We start from the raw sequence: 21,923 nt of genomic DNA on the forward strand, positions 1-21,923 counted from the left end.
CGTAGTAGGAATTGTAAAAGAAATGAACAGTCTTATTACAAATTACGCTTGCAAGCCAATAAGCTAACGACTAGCCCAGATTAGGTCTGCACAAACAGTTACAGCTGATGAACAGGCAGAAACCTGAAAATTGAAGCTAGGTAAATGGGAAGCGTCAGCTAATGATAAGACCTTTGCCGAAATAGACGCCAGCTGATGAGCAGAGCTCAGAGTATGTGGCGAGTGCAATGTGAGTGAGCAAGTACAAAAAGACACACTTATACAACAGAAAAAGTACAATAAATATTTCTATAGTTCAGATTAAGCAAAAAAAACATAGACGTACTACTTAGGAGCCGACGCTGGAGCCAGGGAAGCACAGCAGCTGAGGGGAAGAGTAGGGTAATAAAGATGGCGGTTGTTAGTGAGCGGGAGTTATGAAGAGTAGGGGATGAAGTGGGCGGGGAAAGGGGAAGAGAGGGGGCAGTGGGGGAAGGAGAGTGGATAGAGAGAGTAGATACAAGCCGGGAATTGAGCGGGAGGAGCCACAGGAGGTGAAAAATGCAGAAGACAATCAGTAAAGAGAGAGTATTTAGAAGGTAAGTTTAACAAGTTTATCAGAGTTGTGAAGGTAAGGAATGTAAGAGAAGGAGAGGAGGGAGGGTACTGAGATGAGCAGAGAATTTGGGTTAGAGGGTATAATGCTAAGGAGAAGGACAGAGGGAGAAGGAAGAGACTTCAGACAGGTAGTAGAGGAGGGCTGAGTAAAGGAAAGGAAGGTTGAGAGTTCTGGGCAGTAGAGAGGGGGAGAGCAGAGGAATGGAGGTAGAGGTCTGTAGAAGGGGAGATACGGAAGGAGAGAGAAACAAATAGTGGGTACAGTAGGAGGTAGAGGAGCGCCACCTAGTGGACAGACCGACTGGAGTAATAGAGATCCAAGGGAAGAATCAGGAAGGGAGCTAAAGAGGTTCAGGTGGTCAGTAAGAAGTGCAGGGAGGACTGAAACAGCAGAGAAGGGGGTAGAGAGAAAGGTGAGAACTAGGAGTACAATCAGTAAAGCAGAGGGGGGTATTGACTGCTGGCTAGTCTGGCAGGGAAGCGTACTGCAACCTAGTAGTACCAACTAATCAATAGTGCAGAGTTACAACAGTACACATACTTTCTTGGAATCTTGTGGAGGGAGGACTCAGGGAACAGAAGGCCTTAAATTTTCAGGTTAAAAGTTCATTGGAGTAGGCTCTCGGTTAGACAGTACAGGAGGTTAAATTCAGCAGATTAGGGCAGGGTGGGCAGGGGCCCAAGCTGTAAAAAAACAGGGAAAGAAGAGAGGTTTAAGCAGTAGTAAGGCACAAGGAATGTTAAGAGACAGTGTCAGGCATTCAGAAGGTTATTGTATTCAAATTAAATGCAAAGTGCAATAAGCTAAGTTAACCAAAAGACAAAAGGTAAACACAGTCAGGCAGTCATGAAGTTATTTTACATCAAAATAATGTAGCTATAGTTTAGCGACTATCTATACAGCTTGTTATTAGTATCTATATTGATTAGAGATACTGTGAGGCAGTCATGAAATTATTTTACACCAAATAATGCAGATACAGTTTAGCGACTATCTACACAGCTTGCATTCGGTGTCTACATTGATTAGAGATACTGTGAGGTAGTCATGAAGATATTTTAAACAAGTAATGCAGATACAGTTTAGCGACTATCAACACAGCTTGTATTCAGTGTCTTCATTGATTAGAGAATACTGTGAGGCAGTCAAGAAGTTATATTACACAACTTAATGCAAATACAGTTTAGCGACGATCTACACAGCTTGTATTCAGTGTCTACATTGATTAGAGATACTGTGAGGCAGTCATGAAGTTATTTTACACAAATTAATGCAGATACTGTTTAGCGACTATTTACACAGCTTGTGTTCAGAGTCAACATCAAGTAGAGAATACTGAGTCTAGCACGGAGTTAAGCTGATAAAATGAAGCATGTTCGACAGCTGAAACGCAGCCAGCAGCTAGCATAGAGTTAAATAAAATTGTAAAAGCAAGTCCCTACACCAGACTACACCAGATAACTTCACTATATCTTGTGGCTTGTTGCCGCAGGTATGCAGGTAGAGAACAATAATAAAGTAATGAGAAAGTGTCGCTACACTGTAACGCCAGCAAACAAACAAGTTCCCAGCAGATAGGATGCAAGTTTAGCGCACAACGCGCTGACTAAAAACGCAAGAGTAATAAGCAAGCAAAGCAAATCACATATACAGAGTGGAAGAATTACAAGGAACAGTCCTGTATTTCTGTTAAGCATAAGCCATTAAGCAGGCTGCAAAGGAGAAATACAAGTACAACAATTCATATGCACGTAGTAGGAATTGTAAAAGAAATGAACAGTCTTATTACAAATTACGCTTGCAAAGCCAATAAGCTAACTGGCGACTAGCCCAGATTAGGTCTGCACAAACAGTTACAGCTGATGAACAGGTAGAAACCTGAAAAATTGAACCTAGGTAAATGGGAAGCGTCAGCAAATGATAAGACCGTTGCCGAAATAGACACCAGCTGATGAGCAGCGCTCAGAGTATGTGGCGAGTGCAATGTGAGTGAGCAAGTACAAAAAGACACACTTATACAACAGAAAAAGTACAATAAATATTCCTATAGTTCAGATTAAGCAAAAAAAACATAGACTTACTACTTAGGAGCTGACGCTGGAGCCAGGGAAGCACAGCAGCTGAGGGGAAGAGTAGGGTAATAAAGATGGCGGCTGTTAGTGAGCGGGAGTTATGAAGAGTAGGGGAGGAAGTGGGCGGGGAAAGGGGAAGAGAGGGGGCAATGGGGGAAGGAGAGTGGATAGAGAGAGTAGATACAAGCCGAGAATTGAGCGGGAGGAGCCAGAGGAGGTGAAAAATGCAGAAGACAATCAGTAAAGAGAGAGTATTTAGAAGGTAAGTTTAACAAGTTTATCAGAGTTGTGAAGGTAAGGAATGTAAGAGAAGGAGAGGAGGGAGGGTACTGAGATGAGCAGAAAATTTGGGTTAGAGGGTATAATGCTAAGGAGAAGGACAGAGGGAGAAGGAAGAGACTTCAGACAGGGAGTAGAGGAGGGCTGAGTAAAGGAAAGGAAGGCTGAAAGTTCTGGGCAGTAGAGAGTGGGAGAGCAGAGGAATGGAGGTAGAGGTCTGTAGAATAGGAAATACGGAAGGAGAGGGAAACAAATAGTGGGTACAGTAGGAGGTAGAGGAGCGCCACCTAGTGGACAGACCAACTGGAGTAATAGAGATCCAAGGGAAGAATCAGGAAGGGAGCTAAAGAGGTTCAGGAGGTCAGTAAGAAGTGCAGGGAGGACTGAAACAGCAGAGAAGGGGGTAGAGAGAAAGGGGAGAACTAGGAGTGCAATCAGTAAAGCAGAGAGGGTAGTGGCTGCCGGCTAGTCTGGCAGCGAAGCGTACTGCGACCTAGTAGTACCAACTAATGAATAGTGCAGAGTTACAACAGTACACATACTTTCTTGGAATCTTGTGGCGGGAGGACTCACGGAACAGAAGGCCTTAAATTTTCAGGTTAAAAGTTCGTTGGAGTAGGCTCTCGGTTAGACAGTACAGGAGGTTAAATTCAGCAGATTAGGGCAGGGTGGGCAGGGGCCCAAACAAGATGGAAACAACCATACCTCCAGGAACGTGGGTTTGAGCAGAAAGCTGTCTGTCCTACTGATAGTGCAAAGGCTTTATCACTGAACAGCAAATAAATGGTTTTGCCCTTTCTCCACTGCTGTGTGACCATTGAGTTGGTAGATATAAGTTACGGGTGTGTGAGGGTCTCCCCCCACAAACACGCAAATGGGTGCAGGGGGGCCTGCCCCCTTGCAAAAAAAAAAAGAAAAGTCCCAGTTGCTGAAAGTGGCTTTCAGCGATTTTGTTTTTGCTACTTTGTCCATTCGACAAATAGCAAACCATAAATAATCATGAATCCCCCCCAGGATGGGTGTGCTCATCCACCCTACTTGAACAGTCAAGCATTCCAACTCATTTGTTGAACTCAGGTGGCCTGGGCTAAAGTCAAGGCTTTATCATTCTATGTCACTGGAGCAAAGTTTTACATTTGTAAATCAGAACCAAAATAAGTACAACAAAAAAAAAAAAAACTGCAATATTCAATGTATGCATTTTAAAACATTCTGCTGACAGTATCAGTTTCCTTTCAGTAAAATCTCATCATGATAATGTCTAGTTTGCCAATAAATGTACATTTAGCTGTGTTTAAACCAGATGTCAATAAAGTGATACAATGCAGAGCCAAAAATAATACAGAACTAAAAGGCACTTACTTGTCTATCAGTGCTTTGACTTTCAGCTGATAGTTTAGCTCCGGCAATCGAACAAGCAGTCTAAATAAGCAAAAAAATGAATATTACCAAGTCAGCCATTTTCAATAATGACAGTTGAGAGCTTGGCTCATTCAGTATTTCAAATTGCAAATATTCACAATGTTTACTTGTGCATTTATTTAAATTTTTAACTAGCTTTCTTAACAGTGTGGGTAAATATAATCACGTGGCTGAAATGAAAACACTGCAAAACATTAATGGTATTCCTATTAGAAGGTCAGTAGCGCCATATATATAAGATGCACAGGACCATTACAACATTTGGGTACAAGGATAAATCAATGCAACCCCAAAATTTTCAACACTTGAACAAAATATATAAAATCATCTTTACTGATTAAAAACAAAAGGTTACAAAACAGGTTTTGCTATGTCAGTACTTCAAGAAATACACATTAAAAACATTTACTCTCCTTTTATATGTAAAACAAAGCATTACATGATCAATTTCCAACATTATAAGCAAAAAATTAAAACATATATATTTTAAAACATTAATTAGGACTAAATGAAGCACCAGTTTTTATAATCCACATTGCTTCTTTTCCATCCAAGAGAGAACAAATTATTTACTCGTCTTTAAGGTTAAATCACACTCAGTCGATGCCAATGAATATAAAGGTTGCATCAGAGTTTCTCTGTGTGTGTCTATACAATTCACTGTTGCTTTTCTTACATTGTACGTCACTCATGCGCATTTATCCTTTGCCTAAAAGGATGTGTAGTCTTGTCCAGTGTAAATGCATCACAAATGCACTCACCTAAATAAATTATATACTTGGCATTACATGAGACCAAAGAATTAATTTAATAAGAAAAAAAGGGAATTCTTGTTGGTGAGAGATTTGAGTACCAGAGAGCAATTTTTACATGCTCCATAACTTTTACTACCCTGTAGTTCACAAATATTTCTTTTAACTACTATAGGACTGCTTTTTGGTTAAAGGACTCTAAAACTGTTTTCTGACTTATAATGGGAAAAATACTGTAACAATTATTTATGCCTCCAATAGCCAAACTTGCATGCCCTATCCAAATTCTTATCTAATTTGAAAGTAGAATATGTTAATACTTCTGTATACTCTCCTTAATACAAAAAGTGTTTGAATCAAATGTTGTCACAAAACAAAGGATCACTGCCTACATTTTCTTTCAACCTATGTGACAATAAAATGGATCCTTTCCATTTTTGTCACTTCATTCTCTGCATTATCTAGCTCCTTCATGGGATAATCCCTATGTTCAAAATTAGAGTTGTGTAAGATGCGCTTACCATAACAGTAGATGCTTGAATTTCACACTGTTGCAGTAGCCTTTTCTACATGAGTTGTATCCTTACTAAGATACAACCAATGGGCCAGTTTCACAAAGATCTGGCTCCCTCCCACACCTATACTCTTACTAACTAGCTAGCCCTTTGAAGGGAAATCAGTACTTAAGAGTGTAGACATTTTCAAGACTTTTTCCCATACAGAGAGAAGAGCTTATTTATCCTTAACCTACAAAGCATATAGGCAATAACACATAACGTTATATCCCAACAACTAACTACATACAGAAGTAGGGGAGGAAGGGTGGCTGCTGCTTGTGCATAACTGAGGAATTCAAACATCTATAGTCATGAAGTGCAACTTACACAACTGTAATATAGTCATCATTCTCAGTACTGCAGTAACATTTGGCTACATGGATTGATTACCAAAGTCTATTCAACCTGAAAGGAGGAAGGATAAGGATCTTGGAGCCCCTGAAGAATGGCCCTAGCAAAGCTAGACCTGGACCTAGAAAAGGAATCCAGTTTATAATGCTTCTAGAGTCCACCGCTTTCCAGTATACCATTATTGCAGCCACGGCTCTAGCAGAATGTGCCTTGATACTGCCTAAAATAGGTTTGCCATGGTGTTAAAAACAAAAAGCAATAGCTCAGGATAATCATCTTGAAACAGTCTGTTTTTACATAGGTTGCCCTTTCTTTGTCCCATCATAAGAAATAAACAAATGATCTGCTTTTCTAAAAGACACAGTTATGTTAAGATAGTACCAGAGTTGCCAGTGCATACCCAGAGTATGGTCAGTCCTTTCTCCCTGAATCTGAGTATCTGGATAAAACACTGGGAAACTTATGGCCAGATTCAAAATAAACTTTGAGACAACTCTGGACATAAATAATATGGACAACCAAACAGAGTTCAATTACCATAAGACCTTGCAAATACATTTCTTGCATATTTTACACGAATAGGAAGTACAGTCTTCCATGTGAATAGCCTTAAATCAGCCTGATGAGCCAGTTCAAAGGCAGACATAGTCAACTTTTCCAGCACAAAGTTAAGATCCCAAGAAGAAGCCATCTGTTTTCTAGGTGGCCCAAGATAAAAAAAAATCCTTTCCGAAACTGTTTTACCATAATCGAAGATGAAAGAACAGGATCTATGTACAGGCAGACTGAAACAGCCACTAGATAAACCCTGATAGAGGAACAGGAAAAGTCAGAGGAAAGTAGCTCACACAAATATCAAAGAACCAGTGGTACATAATCCTTGATAGGGCCCTGGTTATTGGCTAGGCACCAACTAGAAAGTCTTTTCCATTTGCCAACATAAGATTTCCAAGTATCAGGCTTTCTTACCTCCTATAGTACCTGATGCATGTCTACGTGAAACAGGTGCCTAAATGGTATCAAAACTGAATCATCCAGGCAGATAAAGTTGTTTGCTACTGGGTGTACCAAACTCCCCTTGCCATGTCCTCTCTTCCGTGAATTGGTCCAGTCTGGGTGGAAGCTTGTAGTAATTACCCTTGGCCTATTCCATAAGAAGGGAGAGTCAATGCTGCCTGGGCCAAAAGGGAGTCATCACAATGACCTTTGGAAAGTCATTCTAAATCTTCAGAACTGCCCTAGAAATAAGTGGAAATGCATAAAGGAACATCTCCGACCATGGGAATGAGAATGAATTTGTTTTCCAGGTGTGACTGCATGGAGTCCTAGTGCAGAATTTACTTAGTTGTCTGTTCAGAAAGGAGTCAAACAAATCTATCTGATGTGTTCCCCACAAATGGATCGATTCTGGGAAGATGCCTTAGTTCAATTTCCATTACTGAGGATCAGTTCTGGTCCTGCTCAGCTTGTCTGCTACTATATTTTGCTCTTATAGAATATAAGAAGCTTGGAGGGCTAAACAATGTTGAAGAGTTGCCTCTCAAGCCATCACAGCCAGTCAGCACAGAGAGTATGACCTCATCCCCCATTTGTTTATGTATCACATCACTGTGGTGTTGTCTGTAAACACCGCAGTGAAGGTCCTGGGGACAACAGGAGATGAAAAGATTTTTCTGGCACAGATCACAGCTAATATATTTTTGACATTTATGTCGGCTTGGCTTGGGAGTGCCTTCTGTGTGGAGTCTGCATGTCCTCCCCATGGTTGGGTAGTGTTCCAAAGACATGCGTGCGTAAATAGGCGTGCCTTAGTTGAAGGTTGGGCGTTGAGCTGGCCACTCGGCGTTTCGCAAAAATCTACTGCCAATCATTAGCGGACTGGAGTTCTGCTGTGGCGACTCTTTACCGGGAAAAAGCCGAAAGACAAACAACAACATGTGCTTTGGTCTGTCTAAACGTTCCACAGACCTAACAACTTTAGCCCCATAGAAACATCTTCTCAAGCAAAATTTGAGGCATCTGTAGTTACAGATCAACTTGGGACAGCAGGAGAAAAGAGAAGACATAGAGTTAGCCATTTGCTGTCTCTACTAGTGAAGTTAATTTCTGACAAAACTCAAAATTGGAATCTGACATTTTTAAAAGCAACTGAATTTTCCTTGTGTAGTGGTAAGCAGCAGTGGTGCAGCGGTAGTGTTGTTGCCTCACAGCAAGAGGTTCTCCCATTCGATTTTCAGCTAGAGCGCCTTCTGTGTGGAGTCTGCATGTCCTCCCCACAGTCTATTGGCATTCGAAAGACATGCGTAGAATGGGCGTGCCTTTGCTGAAGGTTGGGCGTCGATCTGGCACCTCGGCACCCGTAAAAAAATCTACTGCCAATCATTAGCGGACTGGAGTTCCTCTGTGGCGACCCCTAACCGGGAAAAGCAGAAAGAAGAAGTCTGTTGAGAAGAATCTTGAGAATCACAGAAGCCATGAACCCTAAGATCCTGAGATATTCTCTTGCCAATGTCTAACTGATTGGAGAAACTCAGGATACTTTCCAGATAAAAATCCACCTTTTCACAGGTGAGAAATGCCTTTTGCTGAGAAGTGTCTAGAAGGCAGACCAGAAACACAATCCTGTGTGACAGAGCCAAGGAGGATTTGTGAACACTAATATGGAACCCCAGACTGGTAAGGGGGGAAGAAACTCATGCTAAGGACTTCTGACCTCTGGGAAAAGGTTCCACAAAAGCAAGTCATCTAAATAAGGAAACATGTCTGCCTTACAGTCTGCAATAAGCTATCATGTGGCTATGGGGATGTAATGATAAAGATAGTTCAGATCTAATGTTACCATAAAACACAAGAGCAGGATGAAAGGTAACAGATTCTGAAGGGTCAACATTTTGAATCTTGGTATGTTCACAAAGAGGGTGAGAGAGGAAAGATCTAGACCTGGTCTCAGTGAAAATTCTTTCTTCCTTTGGAAAAAGAAATATTCTCGAGTAAAAGTCTTTTTGGTTCAGGGAGTGGGGAGGAATTCCCCCAGTAGGCGGTATATGTATCCAGTGCCAGCTGTAAGTCTCCTGAACCAGATTTATCACTCAAGAGTCTGATACAATCTGGAGCCAAAGCAAAACACTAAGAGCCAATTTCTCATACTGACTCAGAGAAACAGAGGAAAAATGGGAAGGGGGACTGCTGGAATAGTTACTCTGACAGATTAGAATGTCCCTTTGTTGTTTTCCTCCTGCCATATCTTATTTTTGAAAACAGCTTTAGTAAATCATCAATTAACACAAGACACACATACATTTTTTAAACAAGAAACATTATTGAATTATCACTTATAACATAGACAATCATATATTTATATATATGAAAACAAACCATATTGACATTTTCATTTGCAAACATTATACATCTCTTATGATCTTCTATACAGTCATTTTCAGTCAAAATTACACAGCTCATTCCATTTCTGCCTTCCTTAAACTCCATTCCTTCTTCAAAACATTATTCTGCATGTACTGTTCCCACAATTCACATTTTTTTCTATGTAATTTGCTCAAACCATTTTCTTAAATATACCATTTCCAGCTTTTTTATCTCTGTTACTGTATTCACTTATAGTACAGTGGATTTAGACTTAGATTTCCATTTTCTAGTAATTGTTTACTGGCAGCCACCAGAATTAAACTCAACAAGGCCTTACTATGTCTAGGCTATTTAATTTCAATTCTGTAACACAGCTCAAAAAATAATTTCCTTACTTACACCAATTTGCTCACCCAGTATTTCTCACAGAGTAGTCTGCAGGAAAGGTGTGCAAATTGGTGTGACTAAGGAAATTATTTTTGAGCTGTGATGCAGAACTGGAGGTGTAGACATAGTAGGGCCTTGCTGCGTTTAATTCTGATGGCTGCCAAAATAATTAATTACTAGAAAATGGAAAACAAAGTCTAAACCAACCATACTAGAAGTAGTGAATATAGTAACAAAGATAAAAGAACTGAATGTGGGACCTTTAGAAAAGAGTCAGAGTAAATTATATAGATACAAATAGGAATTGTGGGAACAATACATGCGGAATAATGTTTGGAGGAACATTGAAGTTTAAGGGAAGGTAGGGACTGAATGAGCTATGTAATGTTTGACAGACAGTGACTGTATAGAAGATTATATGTGAGGAACAGTGTTTGCAAATTACTGTATGATTGCCTATGTCATAATTATAATTTAATAAAGATGTTTCTATGCAATAAAAGAAAGTCATATGGAACAAAGGATAATTTGTTGCTGAATAGTCATAATGGAGAACTGTAAAAAGGGGAAGAATCTAAGTATGGCATGGACTAAAAAAAAACATTTGATAGCATCCCACATTCATGGATATAAAAGTGCTTAAAAATGTGCAAGATACATCCTACACTGATCAGCTACATTACAGTAACCATAAAACACTGGCAGACCACTTTGCAATTAAGCCACGATAAAGGTCAAATTATTATTCCAAAGACATGCATCTGGAGCATTTCTCCCCGGGCCTCAGCTGAAAACAGGCTCTGTGGAACCTAGTCGGACTTTCCCGGTCAACAAATGATAAATAAATAAATAAATAAAATAAAATAAAATTGTTTCAGGGATAAAAATCTAAAGGGGGATATTTCAGGGTGACTCCCTGTCACCTCTGTTATTCTGTTTTGCCCTTAACCCATTAAGCTCTCTACTTCACAGATTAAGTCATGGCTATAACTTAGCTCCTAGAAAACAACAAAGTGTAAAAACTTATCATCTTCACTTTGTCAATGATTTAAAATTGTATACCTCATCAGAAGAGGAACTGAAAGCACAACTGCAAGTTGTCAAAACTTCTTCAGATGATATAAGAATATCATTGGTCTTGATAAGTGTACAAAAGCAACCTTTAAAGCAGGAAAACTGTGGCAACAAGAAAACAAAGGTTTGGGACAAGAATGTGATATAAAAGAACTTGAGCAAGAGGGGGTGTATAAATATTTGTCAATTGATGAAGGATCAACAATAAAACATGACCAAATGCAAATAAAACTTAGTAAGGAATATTTTAGAAGACTTAAATTAATCCTGAAAACAACACTGACATCTAGGAACAAAATTCAATCTACAAACCAATTTGCTCTTCCTGTCCTAACTTACAGTTTTGGAGTGATTGACTGGCCCCAAAAATGCTGGACAGATTAGACAGGAAAACAAGAAGGATGCTTCATGCTCACCAAATGATTTATAAAAATCAGTGCATACCAAGATTATATATTTCCCGTTCTGGAGGAGGTATGGGCCTCCTTGAAATCGATTACATGTATAGATCTGCAATTGTGGGACTGCACACATATCCGCTGACCTCACAGGACCCAAACATAATGAAACTTTTGAAACATGAGGAGAAAAAATCTAAGATGACCTCCCTGCTTAGTCTAACAGAAGCATATCGCTATCAAGCAGGAATGGAAATCAAACCAGAAACAGATAAAAATCACGCGGCGACTGAATGTGCCAAAAAAACAAAAGAAAGAATATAAGGTGAAGGATCAAATGAGAAGGCAAGAAATGTGGAAAATGCATAAATATAGTTGCAAGTATAGAAAACTTCTGGAAGAACTTCGTATTGATCAGGATCGAATGCAGGAATGGTTAAGGAGAGGAGAATTCAAACCAAAAGATGAAAGGTTAATACTGGTGACCCAAGATAGTGGACTGCACACACACTGGTTTACGAAGTCCACTGAACATGTGGGAGAAACAGATAAATGTAGGTTTTGTAAAACAGAATTGGAAACAGCCGCATACCTTGTTGTTGGTTATGACATACTAATGGCTGAAGAGCTGTATACTGAAAGGCATAATAATGTGGCAAGACTGTTGCACTGGTGATTGTGTAAACATTATGGTACTAAAGTAGCTGAAAAACACTAGAAACATTAGCCACAAAGCATCACAGAAAATGATAAAGTTTACATCACATGGGATCACCCATTATCAACAGTTCAAAAGACAGATGAGAGAAAACCAGATATAGTGGTCCATGAAAAGAAAACAAAAGTAGCATTGATCATTGAAATTGCTACACCCAGTGACTACAGTGTCTTGCGTACAGACAGATACAAAGTCATAAAATATCAGGACGTAGGCAGAAACAAGAGCAATTTAGAAGAAACATATCCAGACAGTTCCAATAGTAGTAGGAGTAATGGGTCTTACAAAACAGAATCTACAATTGTATTTAGATATGTTACCAATACATGTAAATCCATACGAATTGCAGGAGGAGTTATTACTGTGCACATTATGGGTGCTGCGAGGAGCACTTCTGGCTTATATCAAAGACTGAAACAATACTACTTTCATGAACTTTAATAATGCTTTGACTTAGAAATGGGGTCCATTCCCATCTTGGTAACAGAAACCCAAAAGACTTGGAGAAATTAAAAAAAAATGTTTCTTGTTAAAAAAAAAAAAAAAAGAGTACTTTCCAGGGATTTTTTAAAGTCTTCTGACTCCTTGAACTCCCAAAAATATGTTCCCAGTTACCTCTTTCTTCCCATCACACCTCCAACATTTGCAATCTACCCGAGGAAAAATATTTGGAGTCTGATTGAGGTGTAACAATACCTATGTAAACACTTCCAGGCAAAATGCCTCAATCTTCTAGACTTTGTTGCATATTTGGGAGCCATACATACATCCTCCTATTGTTTCTTTGTGAATTACTTATCTAATCTCTCTTCCCAGTCCTTTCCAACCTTGTGTGATTGATTCCTAAAATTATCATGTAACATTTTGTACGGCCTTCTAATTATCCATCTTGTAACAGCTGCTTCTGTTGTAGATTCTACTCAAACCTCTATCAGTGTAAGTCTTTCATGTGGGAGCCCCCCCCCCCCATTTCTTTTTCTTTGTCTGTACTCTGATATCAGTCCTTATAGGGAAGACAATCTCTTTCATGTAGGAGCCCCTTATTTCTTTTTTTTTGTCTATACTTTGTTATCAATCCTTGGTAAGGAAGACAATCTCTACCCTGCAGTCCAAATTAATTCTTGGCCTCTTCCCATTCTATTACCTTTCCCCCTCTAATTATTTGCTCCCAATACCTAGGTTCCTTTGCCAGCTTTCTCCAGTAAATTCCATCCCCCTCTTGCCTATTTCTCCATCCCAGGTTGGCTTAATTCTTAGAATACTTTCTGCTTCTTTATGAATATAATATTCTGCATGGTTATTGTTTATTCTCCTTTCTCTGCATCCGAAATACCAGTCTCTCCTTATTTCTTGAGCTTCTCCCTTATATCATCATAATCTCTTTCCACCTTGAATTATACCTTCCTGCTTGTGCTATGTCTAGGAGTCTTAACAGTGTAGCTCTGAAATTCCCCTTCAAGTTAGGTAATCCCAAACCACCTTGTTTTATCGGAAGGATCAACTTATCCCACTTGATTCTTGCGCTCTTCAACTCCCAGTTAAAACCCTTTAACTCTATTAATTGCTATCCACAACTTCTCTGGTTGATAAAAATACACCTGACCTGTGTATAAAACTAAAGGGACTAAATACATTTCCACTGCTTGTATCTTCCTATCCATATCCATACAATAGAGCTTCCAATTATTCAGTTTTTGTATTCTCATTTGTTTAGTATCTTCCCCCATAGCCTTACCTGCGATAACAGAAGCCTTTTTAATCCACAGTCCTAAGTACTCCATTTTATCATGTGCCCATAATTATGGGTATTGCTGAACCAATTTGTGTGTGGCTACATAGTTTATAAGTATTGCCTTTATTTTGTCTTCATTAATTTTGTATCCTGAAAAGACATGAAACTGTCTCAGAAAGTTCCACAACACTAAAATGTCCCTTTCTGATTTTATAATGTACAAAATAGTATCACCAGGAAATAAAGCTAAATTTTCTTGATTACCATACCAATTGTATTCTTGAATTTCTGAGCCATTATTTTCTTTGCCAACTGTTCTAAATATAACACAAATAACAAAGGGGAAAGAGGACACCCCTGCCTGGTTTCTCTGTTCAAACAGAACGTATCATATAGGAACCCCCACACACTAATTTTTTGCTTCCTATCCCTCGTATATCTGCCCAGTTACCCTTATTATTGTGTCAGGGAATTCAATTGTTTCCATTACCCTACTCATAAAATCCTCGCTTGCGCTGTCAAATGCTTTCTCTGCACCAAAACCAACCAACAACAGCTGAAGGATTTTATCTGGGAGGGGAAGATGGCAAGAGTCAAGTGGGATAAGTTGATTCTTCCTGTTGAACAAGGCAGTTTGGGATTACCCAATTTGAAAGCTCCTATACATAGCAAAAGCAGACACCTATAATTCAAAGTGGAAAGGGTTGATGCTGAAACAGGAGGAAGTACAAGAAAAAAAGGACACTGTGATTTTGGATGCAGATCCTTATGGAAAACAGCAATAACCATGCAGAATATTATATTCTTCTTCAAAACCTTACTCCATTCCCACTTGTTCTCTAATAGGAAGTGCAACTGCACTTTCCCCATCTAGCCTTCTACTCTCTGCACTAATTGTATTTCCATACTACTCCTTCTTCCAACAACTTTGTTCCATGATTCTACTTATCTCTTACTGCTGCCTTGTGTATATAATGTAAATATTGTAAATAGTTTGCACTCCCTTTTATCCCCCTCCCTAACATTTACGCTTGGTCTTCCACTCTGCCCCAACAAGACTCAAATTCTATATAACCTTATTAACCAGCAATGTTAATCTATGACCCATATGCTATGTAACCACTGTACCTCATACTGTCTCTGGTCTTCCACTCTGCCCTAACAAGACTCAAATTCTATATAACCTTAATAACCTACCATGTTAATATATGACTCATATGCTATGTAACCATTGTACCTCATACTGTCTCTGTATCACAATGTTACCTGTATTCATAAAACCTAATGTTTTCTGTTCTATCTTAATGTACCCATATCTTTGAATCTTAACTTTAATTTTACCTGTTTTTTTAACTTTACTATGTAATGTGGAGCTTTTCTCCCCGGGCCTCCACTGAAAATGGGCTCCTGAGCCCAGTGGACCTCCCCGGTTATCAAACTGAAATAAATAAATAAATAAATATTCATATAGTAGCAGAAAATATTCCAAGAACTAAACCAACATGGGAATGCAGACAAGAGATTCTGCTGATATGGATGACTGCAATTAGGGATACAGACAATAGGCAAGAGCGGGCTGGAATTTATTGGAGAAAACTGGAAAAAGAACCAATGCATTAGGAGAAAATAATTAGAGAGGAAAAGGTAACAAAATGGGAAGAGTCCAAGAATTTATTTGGACTGCAGGATAGACATTACCTTCCCTATCAAGGACTGGTATCAGAGTATAAGCAAAGACAAAGAAACAGTGGTGTCCTAAAGAAAAGACCAGCAGTGGTAGAGTTTTTTTGTAGAATGGAGAGTGGAAGCTGTTATTAAAAAAAGAATAATCAGCAGAGCATACAAAATACTGCATGATGACTATAAGAATCAATCAGAGGAGGTGCGAAGTGCTTACACAGGTATTTTTATACTCCAAGTAGACTCCAAAGAATATTTCTTCAGACAGACAGCAAATGTTGGAGATATGATGGAAAAAAAAGACGTAGTGGGAAACATATTTTCTGGGAGTGTAATGAGTTGGCAGACTTTAAAGATTCCCTGTAGGTGCTCTGCCAGAGATCCTAGTTGATCAAATTGGTGTTAACTAAGGAAATGATTTTTTGAGCTATGATACAGAAGTGGGATTGCCCACACATAGTAAGCCTGGGTCTATATCATAAAGACGAACGTTTACTTACCTGAAAGCCTAAACGTCGACCAGTTTTCATTGAACCGGGAAATCATTGATAGTCCAGAAGCATGAAAGCGGAAATGTCGAATTGTCATGGTTGGCTCTTCTGCGGTATAGCTCTGTAAGATAAGTGTGCGATAGTTACGGACCATAGGGTTAGGGTGCTGGTTAAGGTAAGTGCATAGATGGTAATGTATGTTAGATTTAGTGTAGGGTTAGAAGTAGGGTTTTGTTAGGTGTATGTGTGTGGATAATTTAGTTTGTTTGGGTTTAGCTTTTTAAGGTAAGTGTGCTATAGTTACGGACCTTAGGGTTACGGTGCGGGTTAAGTTAAGTGCATACATGGTGGTATATGTAATTTTTAGTGTAGGCTTTTGGTTAGTGTATGTATGTGGTTTATTTAGTTTGTTTGTGTAGGTAGTATGTAGTGGGCGGTGGAATGGGACAAGTATGACAGTTCGACTTTTTAAATTTCGCGGGTTAGGGCAATCGGTGTATATGTGGTTTGCGAAATATGTGTCCACGTTTAGGTATTCGGGTAAGTAAACTTTCGTCTTTATAATATTGACTCGTAAAGCCTCTAAGTCTAATTATGGTGGCCGGCAAAACAGCAATTACTAGAAAATGGAAATCAAAGTCTAGACCAACTTTACTAGAAGTAGTAAATATAGTAACAGATCAAACAACTGGAACTGGGATCTTTAGAAAAGGGAAGGAGCAAACTACATAGGAAAAATGGGAATTGTGGGAACAATATATGCAGAGAAGGAACAAGGTTTAACAGGTAGGATTTGAATGAGCCCTATAATGCTTAACTGACAATGGCTGGATAGATTATAAGTGATATATAATGTTTGCAACTACAGTTGTTTCCATGGTGTCTGTGATGTATAATGTTTGCAACTAAAGTGGTGTAATTGTGTTTGTTTTTCATTTATATAAATAAAAGATTGCCTATGTCATATGTGATAATTTAGTACAAATGTTTATTAAAAAAGAAAAATAATCAAAATGGGCCAATATGAAGTTGGATCTGATGGGTCTTTGCCATCTTTAGGTATTACAACCAACACAGCTTTCTTCCAGGATGTTGATGCTTTTGCATCCTTTTAAAACATTATTAAACAAAACCTTCCAGGTCTTTATCACTTTCTTTCCTCTTAGTTTCCAAACTTCTACAGGAATACCATCTATTCCTGGAGACTTTCCTGTAGACTTGTTATACATCACCATTTTTATCTCATCACCTCCCCCTATCCTAACTGTTAGTAATTCAGCCTCATCTACCTCTAACCTTGGCATATTTAATCCTTCTACAAATATTTCCATTTGTATCTTTTCTTGATTTTCATATTTCTCTGCTTTATACAGACTCTCATAGAATTTCCGAAATATTTCTAATACCTCTACAGGATCTTGTTACCTTCCTTGTTTTTGGCTCCTTATGTTTGTCTACAGCCCTTTCTACTTTCTGTTGTCTGAGTCATTGTGCTAAAAATTTGTGTGCTCTAGTGTTATCAAAAAAACAGTTGCTTAACAGCAATCTTTCCAAATTTATGCATATTATCAAGATAATCCCTTATTTTCTGTCTAGCATTCTTTAGCTGATCCTATTCTTGTTCTGTGAGATTCCCCATATTCTGCAATACATTAACATTTGTCAGTCCCTCTAAATACTTCTTAATCATAGCATCTTTCTTTTATTTCCACCCTATTTTTAAACCCCACTAATTTTATGCCATTTCCTAGCTACATTTTCAGAACAAATTTCTATCCTCTCTAACAACTTCTGAATAATCTTCACTACCCATTCTTTAAATTCCTCTCTTTTCAACAGTAGCTGGGAAAGCGCCAATGTCTCATTTTTATTTCATTACCCTGTGCTTGTATTTTAGCTATTATTGGCACATGATCTGAAATAGCTATTTGGTGACTATCAAGACTTTCAATGAAATGCACGTTTCTGTGAAGTGCAAATTCTATCTAGCCTAACCCAGTTTTTATATCTTGGGGAATAATATGTAAAGTCACTCCGAACTCATGTTATTGAATTCAAATCTTCCAAGCCAAGGTTAGAAGTAGATGAGGCTCAATTACTAGCAGTTAAGATAGGAGGAGATGAGATAAAAATTGTGATGTATAACCAATCTACAGGAAAGAACCCAGGAATAAATGGTACTCTTGTGGAAGTTTGGAAACTAGGAGAGAAAAGACTGATAAAGAACTGGAAGGTTTTGTTTAACATTATTTTAAGAGGAGGAAAACTACCAACATCCTGGAAGAAAGCAATGGTAGCTGTAATACCTAAAGAAGGTAAAGATCCATTAGACCCAGCTTCACACAGGACCATTTAAATACTAAACCATGATTATAAAGTGTTCACGTCTATAATGGCTAAAAAATGACAAAAGTAATGCCAAAATTAATAGATATGGATCAATGTGGTTTTGTGGAGGGCAGACAAACATTTGATAACATTAACAGAACACTGATGATCCTGATGGAAGCAGAATGTAAGAAGATACCATTGTTGTTGGTGTGTCCTATGCTGAGAAAGCATTTGGCAGAGTAAGCTGGGACTTTATGAGCAAGACAATGGAAGCATTTGCATTTACTGAAAACAGTCAGGTTGATTAGGAGGATATATGAGAGATCGGAGGTGAAAATTAAAGTGGATAGAGTCCTGTCTGATAATTGCTGCTTGAGGAGAGGAACCAGGCAGGGGTGTCCTCTTTCCCCTTTGTTATTTGCATTATATTTAGAACCACTGGCAAAGAAAATAAGGGACTCAGAAATATAGGGATATAATTGGTATGGTAGTCAAGAAAAGCTGGCTTTATTTGTAGATTATGTTATTTTTTACCTGACAAATCAGAAAGAGGCATTACATTTTTGTGGAACATTGAGACAGTTTCAGATCTTTTCAGGATACAAAATTAATGAAGCTAAAACAAAGGCAATAGTGGTAAATTATGTACTCACACAGGAACTGTTTCAGCAATATCTGTATTTATGGAGACATGATAAAATAAAATATTTAGGAGTATGGATTAAAAATAATGCTGGTGTAGCAGCTAAGGATATGTGGGAAGATGAAACAAGAGATAATACAACTGAGAAAATTGAAGTGTTTTTATATGGATATGGACAGTAAGATACAAGCAGTTAAAATGATTTTAGTCCCTTTAGTCTTATACACAGGTCAGGCATATTTTTATCAACCAGAGGAGAAGTTGTGTATAGCAATTAATAAAGGGCTGAAGGACTTTATCACGGAGGGGAAGACAGCAAGAGTCAAGTAGGATAAGCTGATTCTTCCAGTAGAACAGGGCAGATGGGGGTTACCCAATCTGAAGGGGTATTTCAAAGCTACAGAGTTAAGACTCCTATTCATAGCTAAAGCAGAAAACTATAATTGAAAGTGGAAAGAGATGATGTTGAAACAGGGAGTAAACTCAAGAAACAAGGGAGACTGGGATTTTAGATGCAGGCCTTTAAGGAGAACAATAATAATGATCATACAGATTATTATATCCATAAAGTAGCACAGAGTGTTCTAAGAACTAAGCCGACTTGGGAATGAGAAAGGAGATTCTGCCAATAGGAATGACTGCAATTAGGGATATGGACAATAGGCAAGAGGGGTCTGGAATTCATTGGAGAGAACTGGCAAAGGAACCAAGGTACTGGGAGCAAATAACTAGAGAGGGAAAGGTAACAGAATGGGAAGAGGCCAAGAATTTATTTGGACTGCACGTTAGAGATTGCCTTCCCTATCAAGGATTGATATCAGAGTATAGGCAAAAAGAAAGAAATGGGGGAGGGGGTCCTAAACAACAGACCAGCATTGGTAGAACTTTTAGTAGAATCTAGAACAGAAGCTGCCATTAAAAAAGGAATAATTAGTACAGCAAATAAAACATTACTTGATAACTATAAGAATCAATCAGAGAAGGTTAGAAAGGACTGGGAAGAAAGACTGGATAAGCAATTCACAAAAACAATGGAAGGATATATGTATGTCTCCCAAATATGCAACAAAATCTACAAGGTTTAGGCTTTTTGCTTGGAAATGTTTACATAGATATCTTTATACTCCAAGTAGACTCCAGATAATTTTTCCTCAGGTAGACAGCAAATGTTGGAGGTGTGACAGGGAAGAAAGAGGTACTTGGGAACACATTTTCTGGGAATGCGGAGGGTTGGCAGACTTTAAGGATTCCCTGTGGGATGCAGTGTCAGAGATGCTTGGTGGTTGGATTGGTGTGATGAGGGAGATAATTTTTCTGAGCTATGATACAGAATCAGAATTGCCTAGACATGGTAAGGCCTTGCTGTGTCTAATTATGGTGGCTGCCAAAAACGCAATTACAAGAAAATTGAAATCAAAATCTAAACCAACTATATTTGTAGTAATGAATACAGTAAGAGAGATAAAACAACTGGAATTGAGATCTTTAGAAAAGGGTAAAAATGGGAATTGTGGAAACAATACATACAGTGGCGGAATGAGGTTTAAAAGCAGGCAGGACTTAAATGAACTATATAACATTTGACTGAAAATGGCTGGGTAGATTATAAGTGATATATAATGTTTGCAACTGGGAGTATGTCAGTATGGTTTGTGATATAAAATGCTTGCAACTTGGATTGTGTTGGTGTGGTTCATTTTCATTTACATAGATGTATGATTAATTATGTCATAAGTGATGGTTTAATAAAGATGTTTCTTATTTAAAAAAAGGGTCAGGAACTGAATAATTTCTGTAATGCTGCTTAGGTTATATGATACATAGCAATATATGTGAAGTATAATATATGTTAATTTAGTACAAATTGATTACTTTTGTACAAATGTAAATTTGCCTATGTCACAAGTGAAAATTCAATAAAGATTCAATAAAGATGTTAAAACAAAAAGAAACATAACCATAGGGTCTGGATGGAGAGATGATAAAATCAACAAGCAGGGTAGAGTAATTTTGCTAGAAATGAAGTCATCCTCAAGTCTTGGTGAGTACCTTAATGAGGTGAACCTTGGTTTTACAAAAATCTCACCAAGACTACTTTGATATATAGACTATATTTTATATAGCATACACCATGGACAGACATAGTTTAAAAACTAAAAAAAAGACAGCTGGGTGCTCAAGTCCCAGGAATAAAAAGTGCCTAATGTTGTTATGCACATGGATGGGCACTAAGATTGGAAAAATGACAGTGTAGAATCTTCAAGACATAGAACAATTCCTACAATGGGTTTTTAGCCAGGCTCAGGGGAAGGATGGCCCCTGTGCTGTACAAGGAAGCAGTAGTCCACAAAAAACACAAAACTAACAGGTCAAAAAAGAACCATAAAGAAACCATAAAGATGACAGACTAGACTATTGAGGACTACTGGAAAAAGAAGAGACTGAGGAAGTGTCAAAACATAAACAAAACCTACAAATTTTTGAAAGGTATAAAAAAGAAACATGGACATGGGGAAAGACAGAGAGATCAGATATGGTGCAATATTTACACAAAGGAGAAAACCAAGCTAACCAATACAAGAAAAACAGCTCCTAAGGCTTTTGAAGAGAAATACAGGCAAATGCAACCAAATATGGAAAATTTCACAATACAAAAAATAAGATCACAAAGAGGAAATGCAGAAGAGAATATCAGTAAAGCAGAAGTTAACAAACAGAAGCTGAAGTTATGGAACACATGCAAAGTGAAAGATTTGTTTTGGAAAGTCTAACACTGGTTATGTCACAGGATGATGGAACAATAAGTCTCAATTTAAGGAGAAGCAGGTGGAGCGGGAGACATCTGAAGAAGAAATATGGACATGGGAGAGAAAAATAGATCTAATATGGTATAATGTTAATGCAAATGTAAAAGCAAAACTAATCAATAAAAAAAGCAGCACCAAATAAAGATAATTGAAAAAATACAGACGAAAGCATCCAGATATGGAAAATTTTACAATATAAAAAATAAGAAAACAAAGGGGAAAGGGAGAAAACAGGATTAGTAATGGAAAGGTTAAAGAAACATACTAA

At 38.2% G+C, this 21,923-nt stretch overlaps 1 protein-coding gene across 3 annotated transcripts in view; it reads right to left on the bottom strand.

The window, feature by feature from the left end:
• STAT4 (signal transducer and activator of transcription 4) overlaps positions 1 to 21,923 on the bottom strand; it is a 3,571,511-nt gene that overhangs the window by 1,362,950 nt on the left and 2,186,638 nt on the right. For all 3 annotated transcript variants that reach the window (XM_044075198.1, XM_044075197.1, XM_044075196.1), the window contains one exon: positions 4,312 to 4,371. In XM_044075198.1, coding sequence (XP_043931133.1) covers positions 4,312 to 4,371 — 60 coding nt within the window. The remainder of the gene's footprint in view (positions 1 to 4,311; positions 4,372 to 21,923) is intronic.

This window comes from Protopterus annectens, chromosome 6.part0, assembly GCF_019279795.1.
Source record: "Protopterus annectens isolate FY-2018-M chromosome 6.part0, PAN1.0, whole genome shotgun sequence".
NCBI classification, from domain to species: Eukaryota; Metazoa; Chordata; order Ceratodontiformes; family Protopteridae; genus Protopterus; species Protopterus annectens.